The sequence below is a fragment of the Heloderma suspectum genome, chromosome 2, assembly GCF_057233095.1.
Source record: "Heloderma suspectum isolate Gila_16-S chromosome 2, 16-S_ref, whole genome shotgun sequence".
NCBI classification, from domain to species: domain Eukaryota; kingdom Metazoa; phylum Chordata; class Lepidosauria; order Squamata; family Helodermatidae; genus Heloderma; species Heloderma suspectum.
In genome coordinates this window covers 218,735,333-218,759,819 of record NC_139459.1, presented here as the reverse complement: position 1 = coordinate 218,759,819, position 24,487 = coordinate 218,735,333, and the positions used below count along the sequence as shown (strand labels likewise).

Sequence of the window (24,487 nt, the reverse complement as noted above, 5' to 3'; positions counted from 1 at the left end):
TTAGCATTGATAAGGAGCAAGCAATTTTCTGTCCCAGCTAAGGAAATAATGAAGAGGGAGGAAGGTAAGGAGTGAGGTGCAAGGTGATCTCGTGGGGTTTTTTGTCTAAGGATCGTCCTCTTCTGCTTACATTAATGCAAGAAAAAAGACTGCCTAATCTGAGATGTCAACCCAGGTTGCCATATACTATTGTTTATTGCTTCTTTGTGGCCTCTTTCAATTATATAGAAATGACACTAGTGTTTTATTAATAAAGACATTGGGATTGTCCATATGTTTCTGGGACAAACCCTGTTAAATATCAATTTACAGCTGCTCTATGGGATTCCAGAGGTCTTTCAGGGCAGTAAACGTCAACCTTTTCAGATCCGGAACTCACCTTCATGCCCAAACTGCAACAGGAGACCTATTGTTAACTTCCAGCTGTATATTCACACTCCATGCTCTTCTTCACCTCCACAATCCCCACAGATACATGGAAGGTTAGCATAAGGAAAGGAAGGCAGCATGTAAAACTCTGAGACAAGATATTTTGCAGGTTAGGGAAAGCATATTTCGAAAACAGGACTGCATCTGCTGCATTAGGCATGGCATTTTTGCACTGGAAATTTTACAACACAGAGTCTTGGAGCAACTTAAAAGACTTAACAGATTGATTATGGAACAAGCTTTCAGGGACTAGAGTCCACGCCACCAGATGCATGAAGTTGCAAGTATTTATACACATGATTTTGGGACAGTTAAAGGATTGCAACAAGCTAACACAGTTACCACTACACAAACTGGACATTTTGTCTCTCTTTCAAATCAAATTCCAATGTCCAAATTCTGGGGTCAGCAATATGGTGTCCGCAGGCACCAGTACATCCCTGGAGACCTGGAGGGGCACCTGCTAAGGCACTCGACTCCTTTCAACTGTATTGTTGTTGTTGTTGTTGTTATTCATAAATTAAAATAAATTAGGCAACGCTGAGGTTAGGAAAGCCATCAGGGGGTTGGGAGGGCAGTGAGGCCAGTGAGGGGTGGTGTGTGCATGTGTGTTTTCAGTAGGCATACACCTCGTGGCAGCCAGTTTGTGATGGTGCCCACAACACTAATATTCCAAATGTGCCCACTAGCCCAAAAAGGCTGGAAGCCCCTAACAAGTAATTTCTTCACCAAGGACAGGCTCCGTTCCCACTCCCCATTCAAAAGAAACCATCGTACCGTTTGCCCAATTGCATGTTATATATCTATCTATCAAAGCATAAGTAAGGAGTTACCTGCTGGCAATATCTGTGGTGAGTCAAGAATTATTTTAGGGCAGTAAGGATACTCCTGTTAAGATTTCAAATTTTCACACAGACTATTATACTACTGCAGCTTGGTGCTCTACAGCAGGGGTAGGCAAGTTTTTTTGGGCCCATGGGCACATTTGGCAATTGGATAAACTATCCTGGGCACCACCACAAAATGGGCACTCTACAGATGAAAGCTTTGGCCTGCAACCAACTGGGATCTTCATTTCCTAAGAATCTCTCTGAGTTCCAGGTGTGGCTTAGAGGCATTCGTGGGAAAAGAAGATGGGAGCAGCTAGAGGGCCTCACTTTGCTTCGAAGTGATCCCAGCTGCCAGTAAGGCATTTTGTTATTAAAAATATTAAAATAAAAGGTAGGAGGGGGAGGGACACCTCAGCAGGCCCCAAGAAAGGTATCCAAGGGCATACTGGTGCCCACAGGTGAACCGTTGCCTACCCCTGATCTACAGTAAGTAAACTGATGTAAAAAATAAATCTGAATCTTCTATCCAATCAGCAATAATTTGCAAGAGTCACAAGACCTGATATTTTCTTTGCTTAAATTCTCGGTCTGACTTTTATTCATACTGCAAGAACAAACACATTTCTATGTGTTGTAGAAGAAAGGGAGGATAAAACAGTATTTCTGCAAGTTCCGAAATATTCCTGGTTTGCATTTTCAGACACCTGCCAACTTATATTAAACAACAACAACAGGTAAGTGGTGGCAGTGATTACTTTTGGAATGGATGTTCCAGCATTAAGACTGATTTCGGTCAGCATATCCCCGCAGGACTGTGTTTGGATCATGGGAGGTAAGAGCACTAGGCCCCATCTATATGAGCCTTTTACTCTGGGGTGGCTGCGAGTTGAGGTCCCTCGGGACAGATGATGCAGTTGCCACTTTGCAGCCATCCGTGGTTTTCTCCCGGAAAATGCGTATTTCTGAGGTGGCGTTTTGCTGCAATTTTTTTGGTTTGCTGCGGGCTTCCCTGTAGTTGCGAGCTGCCTGTCCCTTCCCCGAACTGACTTTGCATTTTGTGGTGGGTGTCTTCTAGGCATGCGTAGTGCTTGTGTCACTCTGCGATGCCCCTTTATTCCCCCCGTCCCTTTGCAGCTGCGCAGTTACAGAGGCAGAGAGAGGTGTTTTCATTCATTTGATCACATTTTTGCACATTTTTGCAGCTTCATATCTTCGCAACGGTTGCTTTCGGACTCAGTGCGCAGGGGCCGGGGGATCTTGGGGAAGGACCAACTTCGCTCCGGCCTCCATTTCGGAGCGATGGGTAGGCACATACTCCTCATGTGAACCATTGCAAGAGTCTCAGGCTGGGCAACTGACAAACAGATGGTGTGGAAATGAAGGAGCACAGAACACTCACTTTTTACCTAACGAGGGACGGAAATATACAACAGAACCCCTAAAATACAAAACAGCCAGTGCAGTGTCATGGGCTGCAAAGCTGTGCATTAAAGTATAATGGCAAAAAAAGGGGCACAACTGAGTCTGTTAGGGAAGCGCGCAGTAAATCACGAGCATATACCAGCAGAAGCTAATTCGAAGCTGCAATGCTGCGCAGTTGCGACAGGGTGGGGAGTAAAAGCGGTGCCATGTAGATGGGGCCCCAGTCAAACAGCCCTTAGTGACACTAAAGAATAGATATAACGTGGAGTGCTGAATTTTCTTTATCTTGCCATGGAGTTGAACATTAAATGCCATGGGGCAGTAGAGGGTTCACAACAGTTCTGGGGTATGCAAACTTTTTGGACCCATGGACACATTTGCTAATCTGAGCAACTGTCCTGGGCACTACCACAAAATGGCTGCCATGGGAAGAGGCATAGCTAGACAAGATCTATATGCAAAGTAACCCAAATTACTTGTTTGACAGATTCCAAATGAGGAACCTCCTATGCAAGTCCCAGTGTGAGGAACGGATTCTGATTTGGGGGAGTAGGTTGGACAAAGGGAATATTGTTCTAAAGGGGGAGGGGGAGAATATTCCCATTTTACATTTAAGCAGATCCAGGGCTTTGTTATTATATATAGTAGTATATATGTTGTTTGTATATAATGCCTGGTTGCTTTTATGTACATGGCTTTCAAACTTTTAAATTGTATTTTAATGTTTTAACTTCTGTAAACTACCCAGAGAGCTTCGGCTATGGGGTGGTATAGAAATGTAAAAAATAAATAAATAAATAAATAAATAAATGTCACAAAGGACAAGTAACCTGCCCAAAAGACTGAGTGCAAGGCTGAGGTGGGGCCTGAGCCCCAACACACTAAACAACTCCTTTGAACTCACAGCTGGTAAGAAAATGTGTTAATCTTTCTTTAAAAAAAAAAAGTGGGAGGAGTAGGGCACCTCAGGAGACCCCAGGAAAGGTGTCCAGGGGTGCACTGGTGCCCATAGGCACCATGTTGCCTACCCCTGCAACTGATGCTTAGATGTGGAAGACATGGCTAGCAATGACTCCCATGTCCCTGTATTTTATATTGATTGGGTCTGGGGGATTTTACAGATATGGGAATTTTCTGTCAAGCCTTCTGTGGCTTTAGAATCACAGAACTCCATAATAGGATTCTCTGACCTAGATATGGTCTTCCCTTTTCTAGTCTCCTGTTTTTAAGAAGAAATAAGCACTCAGGACCAAATTCCAGCCATTCTTCCCCAACCCCAAACCAATGTGGACCCAGCTCTTGCTCTGAGAGGGACATAAGGAGGTTTTCCAGCCTTATGCCACACATTCCAGCATGTAACTTTTAAACAAGGGAGTATTGGGCACCATGACATATGCTGTCCCTTTCCTGACAGTCATTTGTCACCCTTCCATAATGTTTCTTAAAGACGTGCTCATGCCATGCTTTGCAAACATTAATTAAGCCTCTCAGGACCCCTGCATGGGAGGTATTATTATCCAGTACTTCACAGATGGCATGAAGAGGGCAAGTCGCTTTCCCAAAGTCAAACAGCAAGGCAGATGTATCCAGGTAGAACAAAAACAGGAGTCCCAGTGAAAATGATAAATATTGCAGCCCCACTACTTTTGTTCTAGAGGAGCAGGGTAAGAAATGCAGTAACTGTGCCTGCCATGGAAAAACACTCTCTACCACAGTCTGTCATACTGAATCACAAATAGTTGAAAACATTCCTCTTGTTTAAATAACAAAAAACAATCCCAAACCTTTACTTAGATTCTATTTAAGCACTGAAATCCAGCACCACAAGGAGAAAAGACAACTTGGAACTCTGCTTTAGGAAATCAAATGCATGCATGCATGAAATAATTGTAAGACAGGCTTTTATCTGATGCCTCAGATACAGCCTATTGGGTTTGCATTTGAAATATCTCCTCTTAGGCCAGAGTGAGACAGGGCTCCCTAAGAAATTGTAGGCATTGGTTAAGGATGGCACGCATGTTCCCAAACGTAGAGGTCTAAGGAGAACAGTGCTACCTAGCACAAGTCACATCAGGATGCAAAACCAGCCTTCACTCTCAAATGAACCTTGCTTCAGGGCACCTCAGTCACTTATGGAAAAGAAGATCCTGCCGCTTCACACACGTCCCTTTCCCAAGCAATGTGGGTGTTCAAAATTTTTTCTTCTTTTTTTGGTGCCATTGTAAGCTTTAAACTCCATGAATTTGTCTAATCCCCATTTAGAGCCATCCAAGTTGGTGGCCATCACTACATCTTGTGGTAGCGAATGCCATAGATTAACTATGTGCTAATTTCACCTTCCAGATTAGACAGAGCCATCTAGGTCAGAAATGTAGCACATTAATTGCAGGTTACTCAGCTCCATCCAGCCCAACAATTAACAGCTGGAGATGCTAATATTGTGAGTGGTTTCCTTCCTGGAAACCATTTCCCTTTTTAATATTGGTCCCATGTGTCTAAAACCTGTAATCATCACTATTCACTAGCCATTGACCCTGAGGGCAATTCATAAAACCCATTTCCAAATTCATTTGATTGAGACTCCAGTACCTGTCTGAGAAAATAAACTCACCACCACCCACCTTGAGGTTGGTCTTTGCAATAGCTAATTAACAGTAAAGAAACTGCAAAACAATTTTTCAAAATCCACCCTACACACACACAAGGCACAGGAAGTTCACAATATTTGCTGGATAATAAAACATTTGGTTCCCCCTGAGACACTGACTTTTACAGCCTGGAGAGAATCACCCTGTCAAGATAGGAAAAGGTAGTTTATACAGTAATTAATGCCCGAGGAGCTTTTGATTTAAGGTAATCAGTGGTCATGTTGTCTGGGAATAACGGGAGCTGTAGCCCAACACATCTGGAGGAACCAGGTTGGGGAAGGCTGATTTAAGGACATGAACACAAAGATTTTAAGCCAGTGCAAGTTGTCTAGATAGTGCAGGAAGCAGACATCCATATGGCACAACTCTTTAAAAGCAGCACCCAAATAAAACAAGTCAACAAAAGTTAAGAGCTATTTACCATTTAACATACAATCGCATTGCTCTATGGATGATTACTCTTTAGAGTCACTTTTTATCTCTTTTATAACATTCTATGTATGTATATAATTGTGTATATAGACAATTATGTATATAATTTAATAATTTAATTCCTATTCTCGGAGTTGAATAGTGGTCTTCAACAAAAGGTAAAGCACAAGTTGGATCCTGTGAACTGTGCTTATTCTATACTTATAGTCCTTTTAAATGAAGTGCAACTTCATTTTGTAATGACCAGCCTGCTAAACATAATTCAAGCCTACGAAATGAAACCATGCTTGCAGTCTAGTGTCAGACCTATCCTTTCTTCTAGAGCTACTGTGTAGATTCTACTTGTCTTCCTCTCTTGTAGGCTAGACAGCCCTCCACATACCTCAGGGTAAGTATGAATCAGTCCTTACCTAAGAAGAGCTCTACTTTTTTCTCATTATATTTCACCTTTAAGCTTTTGTCAATTTGAAATATACCCAAATATGTATTTGTCTGAGTGTACATTACAGAAGTTGCAAGGGAATCTCTCTCAAATATTTTCCCATTAAAAAAACACACATCTGGTAATTTTGTGCCTTCAGTTTTGCTTTTAGGGTACACTGCATGGAGCGCTCCTGTTCAGACTTCCAACCTATATCCATTTTTCAGATACTCCATTCCAGTCCCACCCCCCACCTCCTGTGGGTTTTCCATTCCCCTCTCCCATACAGACACTTAGGACACAATCCTATGCATATTTAGACAGAAAAAGCCATACAACTTTTAGAATGCCCTAGCCAGCAGGGCTGGCTGGGGTATGCTGGGAGTTGTAGGACTTTTTTCTGTCCAAATATGCATAGGATTGTGCCCTAAGTGTTATTTGGCCACTCAGCCTGCTCGGTCCTCATTGGGCTGGGTTTCCCCACCACCACCATGGGCGGGGGGGGCCTCCCGAAATGTTTGAACTTCTGCAAGTGTTCCCTCAAGCCTGCTTATACCTCTTTGGTATGTGTGGATGGCTACATAAGGATCCATACTTGGAGAAATTAGTTTGCTATTCATGTATATGATTTGTTAGTCTTTAAGTTGCCATAAGACTCTTTGTGGTTTTTTCTGCAACAGACTACCCCAACTATCCCTCTAGAAATTCATTGTTCTAAGGAAGAGAAAAATCCAGGCTTTTGGTACAGCTTGGAAATGGTTGCAAAGCAGAAAGAGAACAATAAAAGGAATGATGAGAATCAGCATGGAAGTAAAAGATGAGCTGAGATGGAAATAAGTTATGCAGAGGCCTCGAGGGGCACCCGAGGAAGTTTAATTTAATGTGGAAGGAGCTTGTTTTAGAAATTATTCACTGCATTTCACCAGCAAAGGATATTACAGTTTGCAAAAAACACACACACCCTACTTTGGACTAAACCTAAAGCTAAGCCTAATTCAACTTTAAAAATAAAAGTAAAAAATATCCAGTAGGACCAAACAATCTTCTATTTGCATCTTAGGAGAATGTTCAATGAATAATTTTGCTGCATTTCAATAATTGGTCATTTGCAAGTTTATAGTTCAGGAATCCCTAGTGCTAAATTCCTGCTGACTTCAAATGGACTGAGGCTAGGCACTTGAGAAATGCTTTCATTAACGCAAAATTTCCACTGAGTTTAGAGACCTCAGAGGATCCAGGTAAGTAGATGCCAAAAACTGAGTGCATGAGGCCTCTAAAGCTTTGTTTGTATCTCCTTAATCAACCTATATCCTATGATTCTTTGAACTACAGACTAAATTGAACTAATCATAATCAATGGGATCTTCTCAAAATGGGGAGAGGTAATGAGTGGGGTACTGCCGGGCTCAGTCCTGGGCCCAGTGCTCTTCAACATGTTTATTAATGACTTAGAAGAGGAGGTGGTACAGGGAATGCTGATCAAATTTGCAGATGACACAAAATTGGGCGGGATAACTAATACTTTGGAAGACAGAAACAAAATTCAAAGTGATCTGGATAGACTGGAGCGCTGGGCAGAAAACAACAGAATGACATTTAATAGGGATAAATGCTAAGTTCTGCACCTAGGAAAAAGAAACCAAATGCACAGTTACAAGATGGGGGATACGTGGCTCAACAACACTACAAGCGAGAAGGATCTTGGAATTGTTGTCGATCACAAGCTGAATATGAGCCAACAATGTGATGTGGCTGCAAAAAAGGCTGCATTAATAGAAGCATAGCTTCCAAATCCCAGGAAGTACTAGTTCCCCTCTACTCAGCACTGGTTAGGCTTCATTTGGAGTCCTGTGTCCAGTTCTGGGCACCACACTTTAAGAAGGATGCAGACAAACTGGAGAAGGTTCAGAGGAGGGCAACAAAGGTCATCAGGGGACTGGAAACAAAGCCCTATGAAGAGAGACTGAAAGAACTGGGCACGTTTAGCCTTGAGAAAAGGAGGAGAGATATGATAGCGCTCTTCAAGTACTTGAAAGGTTGTAACAGAGAGGAAGGCCAGGATCTCTTCTCGATCATGGCAGAATGCAGGACATGAAGTAATGGGCTCAAGTGACAGGAAGCCAGATTCCAGCTGAACATCAGGAAAAACTTCCTGACTGTTAGAGCAATACGACAATGGAACCAATTACCTAGGGAGGCGGTGGGCTCTCCAACACTGGAGGCATTCAAGACGAGGCTGGACAGCCATCTGTCAGGGATGCTCTGACTTGGATTCCTGCATTGAGCAGGGGGTTGGACTCGATGGCCTTATAGGCCCCTTCCAATCCTACTATTCTATGATTCTATGAGCTAGGAATAAAAGTAAAATACATTTCCAATAGAAATGCAAATTCTCATTGCAGATTTTACAAAACCTTTGCATTTTGCACCATAAAATTAACGAGCTCTGTTAAATTGTCGGTTTCATCTTGTACATCCTTTTATGTTCTAATGTTAGGAACCTGCACACAATTATAGCCACGTGGACAGATTGAGCAAGTAGACCTAGATGTGAACAAGAGTCAACTTTCCTCAAGGGACAGGCACACATGGTACATGTAGACTCTTCCTAACAAGAAGTCCAGTATGCATACCGCTTGTACACATGTTCAGCATAACAGGCGAACAACCCTTCAGATACTACCTGAAGTGGGAAAACAAATGAACCCAGACGTAAAAATGAAAGACAGTGAAAAAGCAGTTTCGTGATTTGGTAAGTTTGGGACAGGATGGCATCCCTTACAGTTGGTCATTCTTTCTCTAGTTTTACACTTGCATTCAGTTCCTTGTAATGCAGCCCATCCTAGGCAATAATACTTCCCTCTCATATGCCTTGGGTAGTAGGACAGTCCTTGCTTCCAGGCAGCACCTACACCCCTGCTTTATTCTCTATGGGTACATCCCCTCCAGCCGCTAAGTAAAACTACCCAATTTGGCTTCCATGGACAACAAACAACTTCTGTTTTGTTTTGTTTTTTACCTAGTACACCATCTGAAATTGTCTCCAGCTTTTTCAGTATAAAAACTGCCTAGTGGCTCTTTACTTCTGTTTCCACCAACCAAGAAATTTGTGTGTTTTGCTTAAGGATGGAGCAGTTTTGAGTAAACAACTAGATTTTATAATTCGAAAAATGGGGGCCCTACCACTGCTTGTTTCTTCTTCCCAACAATCCTTGGGAGGGTCTCAGGTATAGGTTGAAATCATCTCAGTACCTGGTAGCAGTGGTGTAGTGGTAAATTTTGAAGTGCAGGTTCTCATCATGACAGCCCCTGTAGCCACACTCCCAAGGAGAGTGTAGAAATGCAGGCAGCTGTGTTGATCCCCATGAACAAGCCAGTTCTAGCAGTTTTCCTCTCCACTAGGAGCAGGTCTTTGATAAAGCTAATGGGTCTTAATCGCCCATTAAAGACCAGGCCACCCCCAAAATACTTTGCATTACAACAGGGAACAACATATTGTTCCTGGGAAAATCCATGTACCCCCAGCTAATGTGAGGACTGCAACTAAGCTCAGATGGAAAAGGGAATTCTGAGTGGGGTGACAGATGACATCAGCATCTCTATGAGCCCTGGCTGCGCTACACCACTGCCTCATACAGCCTAATCTGAATGTCTGCCGCCTCCTCCCACTTTCCATCTTAAGTCTGTAACCATACGCAGACACCATGGCTCAAACATCAGCCCCTTCCCCCACACCACTTTTTTGCTTTGTTTTCCATCTTGCCTGATGAAGGGTTCTGAAGAACTCAAAAGGTTGCAGCACACTATTCGGTGACTTTTGATTTGGCCTAATAAAGTTATTATGCTAATGCAGATTTTAGTATTTTTCTTTAGGGCTTAATAATGGTCGGCCACAATATGACAGGTTCATTCACCTGCTCATCTTCCAATGTAATATATGCCGTCATTTGCCAGCAATGCCCTTCTGCATTCTACACAGGACAAACAGGCCAGTCTCTATGGAAAATAAATGGATACAAATCTGATATTAGAAATGACACAATCTTCAAAAATCAGTGGTGAAACTGTTTCCAGGACTCTCGGTTACAGACCTTAAATTGACCATTCTTGAGCAAAGGAACTTCAAAAGACAGACTCCAGCATGAAACCGCTGCACTATAATTCATCAAGAAATTCAGCTCTAACTCCTAAGGCATTTTATCTTACTACACGTGTTAATTAGTGTACCAATGCTAGGGTGTTTGTGTTATCACCAACACAGCTTTGATAATTGTCACTGTAACTGTTTCCTTTTACATAATTATCACTGTCCTTTTTAATTTTGTTTCCTTCTGAACTCACTCTTCTCCATCTCACCCCCACATATGTATATTATCCTGTCAGTTTAGGACAACACCATATATATTATCCTGTTAATTTAGGACAACGCTTCAAGGCCGGCTTCCCCATAATATATTTGTTAAGTCTTTAAGGTGTCCACAAGACTTACCATTTTAATTGACTTGATGCTCTTATCCTTTATTTAAAGGCATGCGAATGGCCTTGTGCCATTTCATTACAAGACGATACCACAATTGACACTCAGAAGCTTGAACCACTCTCAGAGTGGCGTTAGGAAGAGTGGGGTGGGGTGGTTAGTAACCGGGTTTGTCTCTGCAGCATTACTAATGATATTATTGTTCAAGGACATCATGTAACACATGCTAAATGAGGGGAAATGGGAAACCTGGAAAAGTTATCATCTCATTTTCGCAGCATGGTTTTCCAAACGCTCACCACTGTGTGATGACACCATGCCTTTGAATGGTAACGTGGAGCTTGCTACTGAGGACATGGACTTAAACTGGTTTAATAATGGGCCACTGGGCGATTGCACCCACTGCCTCCCAGCAAGGGGAAGATCAGCCTGATCCCATCCATTGGCCAGAGAAAGAGCAGCTGCACGTAACTTGTTACTCCCCTTCTCTGTCAGAAAGAACACACAGCTCCAGCTGCCAGTTGCCTTGAGACTTCAGAGCAGAAAGGAAGCACAGCCTTGCCCATCCATCAGCCAGAGGACTGCAGGCTCCCATGTTAGAGACCCACTTATCCAGATCAGATGATACTGATGAGATTATGTAAGTTCAAGAACTGATAGCTAAATGTGCTTCCTTTCCTTTCCTCTCCCCATTCCGTTTTCCTTTTGTATCATGCCTATTACATCGTAACCCTGTGGGTAGAGACTGTCTTAAGCAGCACTTAATACATTTTTGGTGCTTTGTTAGTGGTAAACAGTAACAGTAACCATTCCCTCTTCCCAGTTCTGTGAGGGATATCCAACAATGAATTCCCAACATCCTCAAATGATAATTCCCAAGATTCTTTGGGGGAAGCCATGATAGTTATGCTGGCATAAAACTGATATATTGTAGTGGAGGTATGCTCTCTAGTGTGGACCTACAGTCAGGGCCAGAAATATTGGAACAAGGATAACTGTTTTGGCAGTTGGCCTCTGTACACCACCACATTGAAGTTGAAAGGAAACACACCCAGATGGGAGCGAAGTCAGGACTTCCAGCTGTAATTCAAGGGGTGTGACAAAAGTGGGGCACTACCCATTCAGGAAGGACAGCCAGTGGCATACACCCCCCCATCATTGGTGGCTCATAAGTAATGGAACAAACCAACATCATTCCAAACGTAAGGATCACCTTTAATACCTGGATGAAAATCCTTTGCAGTCAATGACTGCCTGAAGTCTGGAACCCATGGACATGACCAAATGCTGAGTTTCCTCCCTCAAGATGCTTTGCCAGGCCTTTACTGCAGCTGCCTTCAGCTGCTGCTTGTTTGTGGGTCTTTCTGCCTCCAGTCTTGTCTTCAGGAAGTGAAAAGCATGCTCCATTGAGTTGAGATCAGGTGACTGACTTGGCCATTGAAGAACATCCCACTTCTTTGCCTTCAGAAACTCTTGGGTAGCTTTTGCTGTACGTTTTGGGTCGTTATCCATCTGCAATATGAAGTGGCATCCTAGCAGTTTGGCAGAATTCGGGTGAATCTGAGCAGAAAGTATAGCCCTTAACACTTCAGAATTAATCCTGCTGCGTTTATCAGCAGTCAAGTCAGCAATAAACACCAGTGACCCAGTTCCACTGGCAGCCACACATGCCCATGCCATAACACTGCCTCCACCATGTTTGACAGATGATGTGGTATGCTTTGGATCATGAGCTGTTCCTTTCCTTCTCCATACTTTTCTCTTCCCATCATTCTGGTACAAGTTAATCTTGGTTTTGTCAGTCCAAAGAATCTTATTCCAGAACTGGGCAGGCTTTTTTAGGTGTTTGCTGGCAAAGGCTAATCTGGCCTGTCTGTTCTTGAGCGTTACCAGTGGTCTGCACCTTGTTGTGAAGCCTCTGTATTTACATGCATAAAGCCATCTCTTGACTGTAGATGTTGACAATGACATGCCTACCTCCACAAGAGCATTCTTGAGCTGGCTAGATGTTGTGAAAGGGTTCCTCTTCACCATGAGCAGCATTCTGCGGTCATCCACTTTAATGGTCTTCCGTGGCCTTCCAGGCCTTTTCCTGTTGCTGAGCTTGCCAGGTAATTCCTTCTTTTTCAGGATGTTCCAAACTGTTGTGCTGGCCACTCCCACTGTTTTTGCTATCTCTCTGATGGGTTTATTTTGTTTCTTCAGCCTAATGATGGCCTCCTTCACTCACATGGACACCTCTTTGGACCTCGTGTTGGGAGTTCCAGTGAACAGCTACCAAATGCAAATGTAACACTCAGAACCACCTCCAGGCCTTTTGCTTGATTGGTCATGGGGTACCCAGGAAACAGGCCACACCTGGCCATGCAGCTGCTTGTCAGCCATTTGTTCCATTACTTATGAGCCACCAACGATGGGGGTGTGTGTATGCCAATGGCTGTCCTTCCTGAATGGGTAGTGCCCCACTTTTGTCACACCCCTTGAATTACAGCTGAAAGTCCTGAATTCGCTCCCATCTGGGTGTGTTTCCTTTCAACTTCAATGTGGTGGTGTACAGAGGCCAACTGCCAAAAGTTATCCTTGTTCCAATATTTCTGCCCCTGACTGTAAATGTGTTGTACATATGGCGGAATGGGGCAGCCAAACTTCCTGATGCCCACTTCAGGATTAGAAATAAAAGCTCCTTTGAAAACTTTTCCTTTGTTTGGAGGACAATAATTCAGTGTTTCAATGAGCCAAGTATCATTCTTTCAATAACTTTTCTCTGACAGTCTCTCTCAGCACCTTGGAGTCTAGTTAGAACAATTGCCTAAAGCTAACTTTAATTGGAGGAATATCATGAGGTTGCAGGGGGGTGTGGGTGGGGAATGTTTGCATTTTAAACTTAAGTCACTGGACAATTGGACGGAACCAGTTGACCTTGTTAAAAAATGGAAATTTTATCAAGTATGCTGCCTAAGTGAACTCAGGGCCTATTTTAATATGCAAAGAACTAATTAAAGCACCGCTTGAAAAAAAAAGCTAAGACTCCCTAGCCATGAATATAGATGCCATTTGAGCCAAAGGCTCACTGGCTTGGTAATAGTTCTTTGAACACTGAAGACCACAGGTCCTGGGTCAGCAATTGAAAAGAGAGCACTGTGACTATTATTAGATGGTCCTGAGGAGATTTCTAGAGACTCTGCATTTCCTCTATTTGACATTGCAACCATGTATTTTTCTAAGGTATAGAACTAAGGTGAGCATGTCAACATTACAAGAGTAGTTTCTTTGTTCCTTAGAGCACGGCTGGCCAACTAGCAGACTGTGGGATGGATTCGGCTTCTGAAGCAAATGTATATGGCCCATGGCAGCCCTACAAAGTATAAGAGAATAATAAGTCAAGTTCTAAGAAAGGGAGATGTTTCATATGTTAATTTTAACTTTATTTTGTTACCATGGAAAATGTACTTTTGCATGTATGCATGTAACACTATGCCTAAGCAGTTACTACTAGATGACACTAATATTAGGCAGCTTGTGTGGCAAAATATATTACTATGCCCTGAGAACCCAGTAATTGTCTCTCCCTACCCTAGAATATTATCTGGGACTTACAAACATGACAATTTTAAATGGTTTTTGCAGGGGATTGGAGACAAAAGGTAATGCTTTCATCCATGTTTATTACTGAAAGTAGCCAAATCCTTTGAATGCTCTAAAGATAACATCATGCTTTGGCTCATTTTTCAAAGCTTGGGATGTCTTCTTCATTGACTATAATGGAGAAATCAATGGTTTTTATTTTGTGGCAGAATTGGCTAAAATTTTCAGACACAGTAGTGCAGATGAAACCTGTCAAATTTCATATAAATAGGTGCAGGGGTTAGACAGTCATGAACAGAAACAGTATTTGGGGGCTGTATGTGGGAGGGAGAGCTGATCTGGCCACCTCTACCCCTCCTAGAAACTGCATTGGGGGCAACATAAGCTTTGCCATGCTCTTGCTTCACTCTTGATGTGGATGACAGTTTAGTGGAATCTATTAAAGCGTAGTGCTTGGTGCACACCACAAAGATATAATCCAGACAGACACACTACATACACACAAACCTATAAGTAACCTTGAAATTAAATCAAATGCAACTAGGGCTGGAGTGGGGTGGTGGTGGTGGTGAAAGGAACTTACTTCTCTAATACTTAATAGCAGACACTGCTCTCAAGACAGACAGAAACAACAGAAAGAGTAAGGGGGAAAATAGGATGTAAAGAATTAGATGTTTGAAAATGATTGGTTTGGATTAGAATAAGGAAAGGTCACACAAGCAAACATAGCCACCAGCAACTCCACAATCTCTAAGTGTTGCTGCTCCTAAAAGTGTTAACTAGCAAACAGCAGTGAAAACACTGAAATAGTTCTGATATTTATTTAGTTAAAACATTTATATCTCATGTTTTTTCCAAAGAGCTGAAGGCAGCGGACAAGAAAGATAAAACCATGAACTGATTCAGTTAACAAAAATCCCTTCGGTTTAATGTGTTGTGTGGGTTAAGGGTCTTCCATGTTTACTTGAGCTCCAAAATGCTGGGAAACTGCCGTTGTTAAGGGTTATGGCTGTAACAAACACTCTATTTAAGCAATATGGATACAGTATGGTATCCTTTGCTATGGCTAGTTCCACCTTCACTACTACTTTGGAGCAGGATGGCTGTCAGCAGCAGAGTGGTGGACCCAAATCCTGCATCTGTCTGTTCACTGGAATAGACACATGGAGTCTATGCAACAGGAGTTACCATTCCACATTACAAGTACCCAACTGGCAACCAATACCATCCACACAGAATGATAGAGTTGGAAGGAACCAGATCTGAATGAACGAAGATGCTGTTGCGCTCGTGTCCTGTTTGTGGGTTCCCGGGTGGCAAGCTGGTTGGCCACTGTGTGAACAGAATGTCAAACTAGATGAACCCTTGGTCTGATCCAATATGGCTCTTCTTATGTTCTTATGTCCAGATATGCAAGCATTTTACACTTATGAAAACTCTAGATAAATAAACTCTGATATTCTTCCAACATTTCTGACCTTGATCTAGTTTTTAGGCCATCGCTGCCCTCGCCTTCCACTACACCGATTTGTTCCCCAACCCCAGAAGCAGATGTTATAAAGTAAAAGGCGTCATCATGCCAGGACTACCCTCTATCACTTGGCAGTATATCCCAGACTGCCATTCATCATCTTCTTTAACCTGCACTGCATAATTAACTTTCATTCCAACCCTTTTCGTTTTGTAAGGGAGACTACCATAGTCACATCCAGGGTATGGAAAGGAAAGTTTGGAGAAAGGGATAGCTGAAAGCTTTTACCATTATTACTAACAAAAGGGAAATATAGGGAAATACAGCAGCTTAACCAATGACAATGCTGTTGTATATTTAGTCATAACTTACTAGCCCTTTTATGGGTTTTTTTTTGGCGGGGGGACTTAAGAAACTAGCAGCAAAAATCTTAATAAAGATGTAGTGTCTTTGTGACAAGGGAAGTTTCCAAGCCAGCTAAACTGAGAAGTCTTCATTTTTTGAACAACTTGAATACTGACTAAGAATAAATCCCACATTTATATTTAATTTAAAACAGCTTGATACTACTGGGGAAGTGATAGACTGGATTCACAAAGCAGATGCTGCTCACAAAGGGGAGGATAAAAAAGAATTTTTGGTGACCATGCACATGCATAGGGACAGGGGCACATAGCAAACATGTTCCTGAATTCAAATATTCAGCATAAACGAGGAATTATTGAAGGAAGTCAGCACATCTTTGGGTTTCTTGGAACACTTTCTGCAATCTACTGTACAAAGCAATTGTGAGCTTGAGTCATGGATTGCAGTAGGAAGGCTTGCACCTTCAGTATATAACAGGATGCCTAGTTGGCTTCCTGATGTTGCTAATTCCATCCCTAACCACCAAGGTTTTTCCACCCTAATTTACTGCCATTGTGAAGACCATTTAAAAAGGGAGTCATATGCTCCATGACGCTGGGGACATGAAAAACTGCATGTAAATTACAAGATTATAATCTCAAAATTTTATTTTTCTGTTGAAATAATATTGAGAGGTTTCAAGAGAACAAAAGTAAAAGTTATTTCACCAAATCACGTAAAAACATTAAGATAATGGTTAACTAACCCAAAGTAAATCATCACGTGACTTAATTGTACAATGAGGATTCCCAAGTCTGTCAACTATGAGAAATAAAACAGGGAGCATTCTTTCCCCAGATTAACTAATTGTGAATAAGTGTGATATTGCAAATCGCCTGCTGAATAGAAGGGACAAAGTTGTGGCCATCTGGAGTCTGGGCAGTGACTCTGAGATGCCATTCAGGTTCTTGCTGGAGCATCCACGTTCCAAAACTTCACAGCTGGTAACCTCAGTAGAAAGGGGAGGGGGAGATAAAAGGCATGAGCATGACAGTAATTTTCTTCCTCCTCTGACTCCAACTCTTGTAAATATGCACAGCTGTATACACAGTGCTAACTAGAACACACAATTAGAACATATGACAGAATCACCTTCTTTCCTGCAAGGAAAAAAGAAGCCTCATTCAACAGATATTAGTCACACGTATTCCAAGAGATAATAGCAGCACCTGCACCAAAACAGGTGGAAAAGTTTTTCCAAAGTGGGTGCGCTGGCAAACAACTGATTCTGTTCATTCTATACATGTTTGGTGGGTTTAGTACCAGTACCAGCAAGATTAATGAGGCTCCTTCCTAAAGCAGTTGAACTAGTCAAGGTTTGATACAATGGTACGGACTGTTCCTAAGAAACCCTGCCCATATGCACACACCTCTTCCCTCTTCACACCTTGTGCTGCAGTCGCCCTCTTGACTAGGCAGTAGGTGTCACATTCCCTTGGCCCCCACCTTCCTCATGCACACACACAAGAAGAGAGGCTTCCGTCTCACGCCTTTAATTCACTATCAGTCAGGTTCATTACAGATGCAAAGCCCTGAAGACTCTCAGGCTACAAAGGAATACAGCTGCTTCATACATTTACAAATGGCAACAGGGGATCCAAAGGGGAGCTACGACGTTGCCAGCAGTTTGAAACAAGAACTTGCTGGCTAGAATAACTCAGGGAGGGATGTCCCTCCCTTCCAGTGATGCTCCCCTACGTCGACCCTCACGCATAGCCAACCTGGTTGAGCATCTGAGCTCCGCTTCTAACTTTTCCCTCTTTGCTCTGCACTGCAGTCTAGCATCCCTCAGGTCACGCCCCGAACTCTCCCCCTCCCCCTCCCGGGTTCTCACGGGGAGGTAGAAGGGGGGGCTTCAGGCCCAGCCATCTCTATGTTAGTATCCTGAGAAGCACGCCTATCCTTATCTGAACTCGCTTGTGAAGATGCCTCCCCCGGTTCTGGCTGTTCCCATTCCGAGTCTGAACTGCTATCTCCATACACTCAGAATCAGTCCTGACAGTAGGAGTCATATTTTTCTTCTTTAAAGCATCTGGGAACCAGCAAACCTTCCTGCTGTATCAGAAGGGATGTCACTACATAGCGATGTCCCAGTGGCATAGCAAAGGGAGTAGGCACATGAAAGAAGCATCCTGGTCACACAGCAATGAGAAGCAGACTTGAGTTTCTTGTTGGTCAGAGGATATTGCTCTATTAGGACAGAGAGAATGACTATCACCTAGAAAAAAAAGAGACAAATCCATTTTTTTGCCCCTAATTGGAGCACTTTACTATATGCACTGATCTGTAAGATGGTAATTTGAAAATCACTTCTCTTAAGGTCTGTTCTACAAATATAGCATTTTGAGGTGGTGCATGGTCTATACCACTTCAGGCTACAGTTGGGGGGCATTTTTGGTGAATGCAAAGATATCCTGCAAATTAAACACACACACACACATCAGGAAGAAAAGTTCTGTCCCAGCTTGCTCCTCAGTATGCTAGTTTTTTTGTACGTACAGGGAGACCATTTTAAGAAAACAACAACCAAAACACCAAACCAGCATAAGGAATATTCAAAATTGTGATCCTGCACCTGCAGTGGTACTCTATTCTACCACCTCCTTTTACCACATGTGTAGACAATTTGCTTGGAGACATCTGCCTCCCTGGACAAGTTTGTCCAAGCCATACTTGCATTCTATGGTGATGATTGCCAAACCATGCAACATACTGGGTGGGCATTCTATCCTATGAATTCCTCATCTAGATGAGATGTACCCTTTTCAACCAGACCCGGAAAACTGGGTTGTGAGAGCAGTCCTTTAAGTAAACAGCTTTTTAAACTTTCTACTGTATTAACATTTTTTGTTTTGTTTTTAAACTAAGTCAGATTAAACCCTGTGAGATGGGATATTAATCCTACTGTACAGATAGGGATCCAGAAGGTGAGAACGAATGGCTTGTTCAGAGCTACCCAGAGATTTTGTAGAACTCACTGAGGACTGAACCCATTGAACCATGCTAACATTTGACACTTTTCCACTTCCACAAGCTTCAGTGTAAGTAGTATAACAATACAGGTGAAACTTTGTGGATTCCCTCTAAGGCCTCTTCCTCAAAACCCTTTTCCTTAAAGCTGGTACCTCTTTCCCAACTATCATATTTTAAGGGTGGCTCCTTCCCCTCGTGATCTTTCAAGTGTGCAAAGAAGATGGATTTAAGCTATAGTGCCACTTTGATTTCAGATTTACAGTCCAATCCCCTAATAAATCTTCCTCCACACAGAAGGAAGAAGTAGAAACTGTTTATTTCCATTGTAGAGATGCCTTTCAATATTTTAACATAAATCAAGCTGTGCTTTATGATGATAATAAATTTGCCAGAGGAAACTTCATTTGCTGCCTGAGGTGGTGAAATGATTCAATTTGTTTAGTTTTTAAGCGCAAGGAAATGTAATTGAGATGGGTAAGGTGCAGCTGTTTTAATTGAGTTTTCAGGGAACACCTAGTGCTACAAGAAGCAGGAAGCTAATACAGTGGGACAAGAAAAGGGAAGAATTACTCCATGAGCTGCTGCCAGCACGGCCGACCTGACTGCCTCCCCCCACCTCGCTGCTCCTGCCAACTGATCCGTCAACAGAAACCAATTCAAGACTCTCTCCCTTAATGCATGCAAGAAAAGGCCAAACCACAACAGATGCATAATCTGCATTTATTTCTTTATGCCTTTCTGAAAAATAATCACATACAGGGACAAGCCGAGGACACAGAGCAGCAAAGAGCCATAGGGAAGAACCGTTACATTATAATAGCCAATTAAAAATATTGTCTCAGGTTAAACCAGATGGGGGAAGATATCAGTCACTGCATCATATTCAGCTAGGCTGAGCCCTGGATTCCAGTACCACCTTGTCCCCTGTGGCTCTTGTAATAAAGTCAGTAAAGCACACACACTAAATATTTACCCACATATTTAGGTGGGTAAATATGCACACTTTACCCACCTAAATCTATTTCAGGTTTTAAAGCATTATTTTGAAACTAGTATAAAAGTTTCCCTCCTATCGTACAGCTTCCACCATTTATCGCTTACACACTGCAGGCCCCTGGGAAGTTACTTCAGTGTTTATCATTACAAATCTGGAAAGAAAGGTCTATAAGGTGAGGAAGCAATGGAAGGCACTATTGTCAAACCATTTCACAATCTTTCTCCCTATTTATGCAGAGAAAAAACCACCCCTGGCTGTAAAGAGATCTTGGAAATCAAAGAGGAGCCATAGCAATTTCACACTTTACAACCTTTGGAACAGCATTTAAGAGGAACGAAGATAATCTAAACCAAAAAGCTGCACAATGCAACATGGGATTTAGAGGAAGTAGAAATGCCCAAATGCCAAAGTAAAGCTGAGGTGCTTGGAATGGTGAGGCTGGCAATCACAACGCTGTTCTAATAAAAGACAGGTAACGAGCGCAATTGTGCTTTGCTGAACATTATCAGATCCTTTCAAAATGGAAGCTGGAGCTTGTCTGTAGCAGCAGAAGTCCCAAACTCAGCTGCAGCCCAGCAATTTACACGACTTTTGATCTCACGAAAACCCAGTGCTTCTTGCCCACGTGCACTGCAACGCACATGAAGACATGGCAGACTCCACTTACAAAGGTCTTCTGAGCTGAGTTGCAGGGAAGTGACCCATTAATTCTTAGGAGACAAAAAAGTGAGAAATTCAGTGACCTCTGCATGGGACTGAAGCAGATGTGATACTTGCATTGTTCAGCACCTTCTATGGCCAAAGATGAGGAAGAGATTGCTACAATGCAATTTTCATCCATTATAGGCTATTTCTCTCAGGCACATCACTTGCTGCTAAAATGCCAACACTGATCCCATCTTTGTCTGTCTCATATTGCAAGAGGCCAGATTGGGCCAGTATGTGACAGCTCTGCCATGGCCATCTGTGATCTCTCTCACTCCCAGTCAAACAGAGTTTTAGAACAATCATGGCAAAAAGTGACAGAAGGAAGCCGCTGCTATACCTGTGCACTAATTGTGGCAAAACAGCTCCAGTTTCAAATGGACAGTGGACATGTCCTCTCCAAAAAGATCTGTATTTTTGTCCCCCACCCCCCGAAACCATGATTCCTTACGAATTCAATCAAAGGTGAGAACTCCCAGTAACCTGATGTCAAAGGCAAAGTGTCAGCTATCTGCAAGCTTTCAGAGATATGTATGTGGCTCTCTGATGTACCAGCAAGGGCTGCCAAGTACAGCTTGAGATCAAGACGAGAGGGGATGTCATCAGGTTTTATTGTGGCTGGAGCAAACTCTCCCTTGTTGACAAACCTAGCTTTATGCAACAGATCAAGGACATTTTCTTATATTTGAGCAGAGTTGCATTTCTCTCACCTAAGGAGTAAAGTTGCTGTGTTTGTTTTTAAAACACAACCTCTGCCAATCTGTTTTGTGTTTTTTTTTTGTAGTAAAAGCAAATGTTTGATAATTATACCTGATAATCGTTTTAATTTTTTTTTTAAAGTGACTCCACTACATTTATCAGCTCACTTCGGTGGAACATCAAATTTAATATCACAGCTACACCAGGCTGCACACAGCAAGCATAATCTAGGGGTTTGGAAGATGAAATGTAGTAAAAGAAAACGGGGGAAAACCCCAGTTTAATCATATTTATTGGCAAAGGAGTCAAGTTTCCCTCTATTAAAACATTTGTGATCTGAGACCCTTTCTAAGGGTCTTGTTCTCCTAAAAGACATTTGTGATGTCATCAGAAAATGGTGGTTAACTGCAGCTTGAGAAGTGCTCCTTTCCAACAAAGGCCCTATGGCCCAAAATACACATGGCCTGTGCCTTTAAATCCAGTTCTTCTCCAATCATGGGGAAATTGGGAGGTGGGGTAGGGATCAGATTTAAAGAGCGAAACAGCTGCATAGGTGAAGAGTTCAGAAGCTTCTCTGCAGCCCCTTTCCTAGGCATTTCCCCCCCCAAGTGGACTTACTTCCAACATAGCAGGCTGGCTGAGGGACTGCAAGACAGACTATGGGGACATAAAGTACAGACAGGGGAGGGTTTAGTACCTCCCACAATCTGCACGTCTCTTTTGCTCCTGAGACTCCTTGCACATCCTTAGACCCCTTAGATGTGATTGCAGCAGACTCGGGTTTAAAGGCATAGGACTGCAGAGGTCATGTGTCATTTGAGCCTATGTATACAGTAAAACAGGCGGCTCAGATGGGAGAGGAAAGTGGTGGGGTGGGTAAAGGTTTTTTCCCCATCCTATGTTCATGGGATGAGGAGGGAGATGAATTGGGGGCAGTGGGATTCAGTTATCTTGGATATCTAGCAAGAGTTAGGCAGTAACATTTGCTTTTACATTTAGAAAGAAGACAGAAAACAATGGTTTTAGGAATGTCTCTGTCTTCTCTTCCCATCATGATTTTATTCTCTCTGGTTACACTTATTCATACCATTTATGCATCAAGGCAAGGTTAGGTGCTCCCCTCCGCCTCTGGCAACACCCAGCTTAGGCGACAAGACAGACACTGATGCTTCTTTCACACAGTAATCAACCAACAAGTAATTAGCACCTTCACACTTGTGCTACAGCCCGGGCCTGCCTGGCACACTTTCACTAGTGGGAAACGGAGGACTGTGGGAATGCTGAGGGCTCTGGGCCACCCAGGCTGTTGTTCTTCACTGTACTTCCTTTTCAACCACAGACTGGATATAAGCATATGAGGAAGGAAAATCCAAGACTGGAAATTATGTTCAGGAAACATAAAAGTGAACAGACGCTTATCAGATGGAAGTGTTCATTTAGACTCACAACAGCATCTACGAGTCTAATCCCAGGGAACACCATACATGCAACAAGGCAAGCTTGTGTTGGAAAGGCTGTAATAGAAATGGAGGAAACAAGAAATGTATGTGCGTGCAGGGGGAGGGGGATATGGTAACTGCTGAAGTGGAAAGAAACTACCACGGGAGCCTTCTCCTCTCCCCCATTCGACAGTTTAGGTTCCCCCTACCCTTACCCGCCATGCAATACGTCAACAACTATGAAGCTGGTTTAACCAGCTGTGTCCAGACTGCTCTTGATTTTTCTCCCCTGTTAGTTGAGAGACAGGAAAGTCACTTCAGAGGGAATATGAATATGATAAGGAATCATTGCTTGTTTGATTCATTGGCTGCTTGCTTGACTGGTAACAGCAACGCTGGTCCTCTCCATCACTCTTGAGGAAGAGATGTATATCCAACAGCCTCTGATATATCACAGCACAAGAAAGGAAGACAGTCTGTATGAAAATCGGTGGTCAAGGCAAAAAAGTCAGATACTGGGCAACCATAGCAGCCTGGTCGAGTGCTCAAGCCCAGAAGTTTAGAAATTGAAGGGAAATTCTGAATTAAAAGAGAACGGAATACGCAGCAATGCACCCAAAGTCGATAAAGTTAGCATTGAGCTCAAGACTGTATTAGCAAGCTGTTTGTTTAGAAAAGTTCTTACCAGGTGCAAGACCAGAAGTAGAATTCTTAGAAGTCACCTTCAGCTTCCTCTATAACAAGCAGTATTGTTTCATCTTCAGAGCTTTGTATCACTCCAGATGATATTTGCAGTGACAAACAGAAAGCAAAAAAGACCCCAGAGTAGCACAAACCAAATCCAGAATGTGTGCCGGAAAGGGGAGAAATGTTTATTGAATGTGCCACTTCCAAAGACCAGCTGAGTGTCTTTTCGGCTACAGTATGCTAAGAAAGCAGGGATGATGTACTGGATCCCATTCCCAGCATAGGCCCCAGTAATGCCCACCAAGGACTCCAAATCATGGGTGCAGAAAGCCACAATAACAGGGGGGATGAGTGTGATGACTGGGAAAAATATCCTATCTACTACCCAAGGGTAGGTTCCCCCTTCCCGGTGGAAGAGGGTCTTCCAATTATTTCTCAGAGTCACAGCAATGATTGGAAAGTTGGTACTGATGGTGAAGACAGGAAAGAGGCCCAGGAAGTAGCGGATAATGGCAATATTGACAATGTCACAGTTGGTAAAGTTGAGTGTGTACATGTCCATGAGAGTCCCATTGCGGAAGCAGTAGATAGCGGTGAAGGACAGAAGGCTGTAGAAACCCAGGATTAAGATGTAATCCAGCAGGACCAACTTGTTGACATGTTTCTTCTTGGAGATGGGAGTAATGAGGGATGGCAGGGAGTGCTGGCACATGAAGGAATAAACACAAACTCCAAAGAGATTGCGGATTCCTGAGAGCTGTGCCAGAGGTGGGTGACCTTCTCCTTGGCCCTTGGTGATGCGGAGAAGGGCTAAAATGATCATGACGATAAAAGCTGAAAGGCAAGTGGGGAAAGAGAGAGAAGGAA

The 24,487-nt window shown here is 42.9% G+C and overlaps 1 protein-coding gene across 3 annotated transcripts in view; it reads right to left on the bottom strand.

Moving 5' to 3' along the window:
* The window catches only part of SLC38A12 (solute carrier family 38 member 12), a 148,678-nt gene that overhangs the window by 16,973 nt on the left and 107,218 nt on the right, over window positions 1–24,487 (bottom strand). For 2 of the 3 annotated variants that reach the window (XM_084838017.1, XM_084838016.1), the window contains exon 10: window positions 21,555–24,454. In XM_084838017.1, coding sequence (XP_084694143.1) covers window positions 23,694–24,454 — 761 coding nt within the window. In that variant the 3' untranslated portion in view covers window positions 21,555–23,693. Of the gene's footprint in view, window positions 1–21,554; window positions 24,455–24,487 lie in introns of those variants that run through there. The other variant, XR_014788273.1, reaches the window with a different exon arrangement.